Source organism: Buceros rhinoceros, unplaced genomic scaffold, assembly GCF_000710305.1.
Source record: "Buceros rhinoceros silvestris isolate BGI_N320 unplaced genomic scaffold, ASM71030v1 scaffold18432, whole genome shotgun sequence".
NCBI lineage: Eukaryota > Metazoa > Chordata > Aves > Bucerotiformes > Bucerotidae > Buceros > Buceros rhinoceros.
In genome coordinates, this window is record NW_010399663.1 from 23,409 (window position 1) to 26,656 (window position 3,248).

Here is a 3,248-nt window from a genome sequence, read left to right on the forward strand (position 1 = left end):
AGCCCAAGTGACACAGACTAAGCCTGGAAGATAGGTAGGAAAGATGTGTACTTAAAGATGACACATGTCTAGAATTAATAAAGGTATTGTCTAAGCTGGCAGGCAGCGTTAGACAGAATAATAAAGTGCAGTACACCATAATTAGAAGTCAGGGAGGATCTTTAACTTATTTTCATGTAGAACATATGCAGGGGACATTGCAGTAAGGGACCAGTGTTACCCACAAAGGACTTCCTGACCTAACTCTAGCTAATATTTTTGCCCCTCTTTAGATGTTTCTTAGACTTTTTCTTTAGCTTTTACTCAATTTTAGACTTGTCCAGAGCAGCACCACCCTTCTTGGGGAAGAAGGAGCAATTCTGAAGAACCAGTTCTGGTATTTCAGAGAATTGCTTGGATTTGGATTTTATTGGTAATTTTTTGGGGAAGAACTGGCAAGAGAAAAACAGAGGGGTGTGGGACTTCGCAACTATTATCAGCATCCTCAAAGCATCTGAGAAAGCAGAGGAGAAAACATAAGGATGGGCAGACATGCACTTGCAAGAGGAAAGGATACATTCCCAGGATCACAGCTTCCAGGCATTTGATTGGCAGGGCCTCTTTGGTCATTTCTTTGGCCAGGTCCATTAGCCTGCAGATGGGACAAGGGGAAGATGAGGACAGTTAGGGGGCTTGTGGTATGCACGTATGGCCACTTCATCCCTTTTGGACTACAATTGTAAGGTAGGTTTCCGGGAGAGAAGGTGGCCCACAGGACAGGGTACAGAAGAAAGTATCTTCTTCAGGAAGATACTAAATCCAAACCAGGTCTCTACCACATGCTGTCACTGCTTACAAGGAGCTCCCTCAGAGAATTACAGCAAAGCTGCCTACTAGACCAAGCTTTTTCTCAGGAAGACCACGGGACTTGGCTCACTGAGTTCTGCACGGACACCAGTGTGGCCGCAAGCAGAAGCCTCAGAGGACCAAAAGCCAGCAATGTTTGCCTCACAAGGTTCAAGTACAGTGAAGCCCTCTTCTCTGGCATCAACCCTACTCTCTGTTCAACAAATACTGTGGAGGACACATTGCACTGATTAAAACACAAGACATTGGGGTCACATAAGTCTATGGACTAGACCAATAGTAAGAAGAAAGTCTTGGAAGACTTTCAATATGCTGGCCAAGAGAGTCAATGAACATCAGGTGCTTATCTCCAGGAACTTATGGGGCACAACTCTTCCCAAAACCTGCAGTTTAGAGAATCCCCCTTCTCCTTCAAAGTATGAGACACCAAAAGCTTAGTGAGTCTACACTAAGATGCTCAAAGGAGCTATCAAGTTAGACCTGTAAAGATAGCTGGCTTTTACAAAGCTTCTTTAGGGCAGGACCTAATTTCAGAATCCACCAGAAGTTCATACAGTTATATTCCGAGTAGAAGCAGGCAGAATCTGCCTGTTTGAAATACATTTACATTATATTACTGGATTTACTGATCCATGACAACAAAATCTACTCTTGTCCTTAAGAAAGGCCTGTCACAGCTCTGCCCCACCATGCCCCAAGCAACGGACAATGAAGTCACCTAAACTAGGAGGGAGCTGCAGTACTGAAAGCCCTGAGTTCCACCTAGACATTGTTCAGGGGGTGGAAGAAAAAGCAGTGAGTATAGCAAGGCCCCAACGTCTTGAAGCAAGAATTAAATGCTGTAGGGACTGCCGGCACTTACCCAGTCAGAGGTCTGCTCTTCTTAATCTCAAAGAATTGTGTCCCAGTGTGATTGTACCTGAAGGCAAGAAGTTAAGGGCTTGGCAGCTTGGAAAGTAGAGTTTGAAGAAAATTGGTCTGAAGAACTTTAATGTTAGTTACTATTCTCACAGGAAAGTCACGATCCTGCAAATATAACAGCAATGCAAGCAAGTCCCCACCTCCCTCTCCTGCATTTCTCCTTCGCTTCCACTTCCTTTCGTTTTTGCCAAAGTTTCTCTTTCTCCCTCCCTCACAAAGGTTTCTACTCCATTTCCTGAACTTCCATGCTGATAGCACATGTTCTGCTCAGCTTTTCAGTTACCAGGGCAGAACAAAGTTCGACATGTCTCTCTGCTCCGGTCGGCACAGAACGGACAGAACACTGAAACATTCATGATACCTTATTCTAAGACTGCCTGGGACCCAGTCCAGACCACAACCACTTCAGATGGGTGAGAGCTGCCAAAAGGTCTGCCGCCTTATCTTGTTTAGGGCTGAAGCCAGAGCTAGATCTGCATCTCGTCAGTGAGATTAGGCTGTGTTTGCACAGCACGTGCCTGCTGTCCAGCACAATGGGGATGGAGAAATCTCATTCCCAGTACACAGTCACGCAGGCAGCTCTGCATATAAGGAGGCAGGATACCAGATGCCCAAAAGCAGGGTAGCTAACTGTTCTTCAGACAGTTACAGAGAAGAGTGTTCGACTAGGATAACCTGAGAGGCAGTCTTCTTACCACCACAGCTCACCCATGCCTCAAGAGTGAGGTGACACATTTTGTAGTCCAAGACCTGGCCGTCAGGGTCTCCGATATCCATGTTTTTAACAAAATGGTACTGTAAAGTAACTGACCTAGAAGGGTGGGTGGTGGGAAAAGGCCCTCGACAACAAGCCCGTTTCTTACATGGAGTGACCAGGATCAGAAGGTAACTAGGGCAGAAAAGAACAGAGCAGCAAAACAAACTATCATCCTAAGTCCGGCTTCCTGTTTTCAGGCAGCAAGTTTCAGTTCCCCTCCAGCTACAGAATGAGCTTTTCTGTTCTTCACAGGGAAAGAAAGTCCCCTTGCTCTCTCCTCCTGGGTTATCACACCAGTGACTAAGGTAACCGTAAAGGATACTGAAGCTCCCTGATGTAGCGCTGTACAGCTTCCAGACGCTCAGGGATGGGGGTGGACGGCTGGAATGCAGGCACACTTGGTATGGGAATCTGAAATGGGGAGCAGAACATAATTCACTGCTTCCAAACCTCTCCAGTTTTCTGCTGAACTCTATGGCATGTTGCTACGGGGAGTGCGTTCCACTGAAACCTGCTCCTTTTTGTCTGAAGTGGCCACACCAGGAACCAGGAACATTCCTCTGTTAATAGAAATACACTGATAACTGGGAAGAGATTCAGCATGAAGCGGCACCACAGAGCTGCAAGAGAAACTGTGTAAAAGGGTCCTGCATTGAGGCAATGTTACACTGGAAGAGTTAGATAAAAAAATGACAAGTGTCACCGGTTTGGCCGAGGTTGAGCC

At 46.1% G+C, this 3,248-nt stretch overlaps 1 protein-coding gene across 1 annotated transcript in view; it reads right to left on the reverse strand.

Annotated features, from left to right (window-relative positions):
- Positions 1-2,956, reverse strand: part of VASH1 (vasohibin 1) — a 4,965-nt gene extending 2,009 nt beyond the window's left edge. Inside the window, exons 1-3 of the mRNA XM_010131575.1 lie at positions 2,847-2,956; positions 1,709-1,765; positions 557-631 (exon numbers count right to left, since the gene is read on the reverse strand). Of these exons, the coding sequence (XP_010129877.1) occupies positions 557-631; positions 1,709-1,765; positions 2,847-2,956 (242 nt within the window). The remainder of the gene's footprint in view (positions 1-556; positions 632-1,708; positions 1,766-2,846) is intronic.
- Positions 2,957-3,248: the final 292 nt, after the last annotated feature.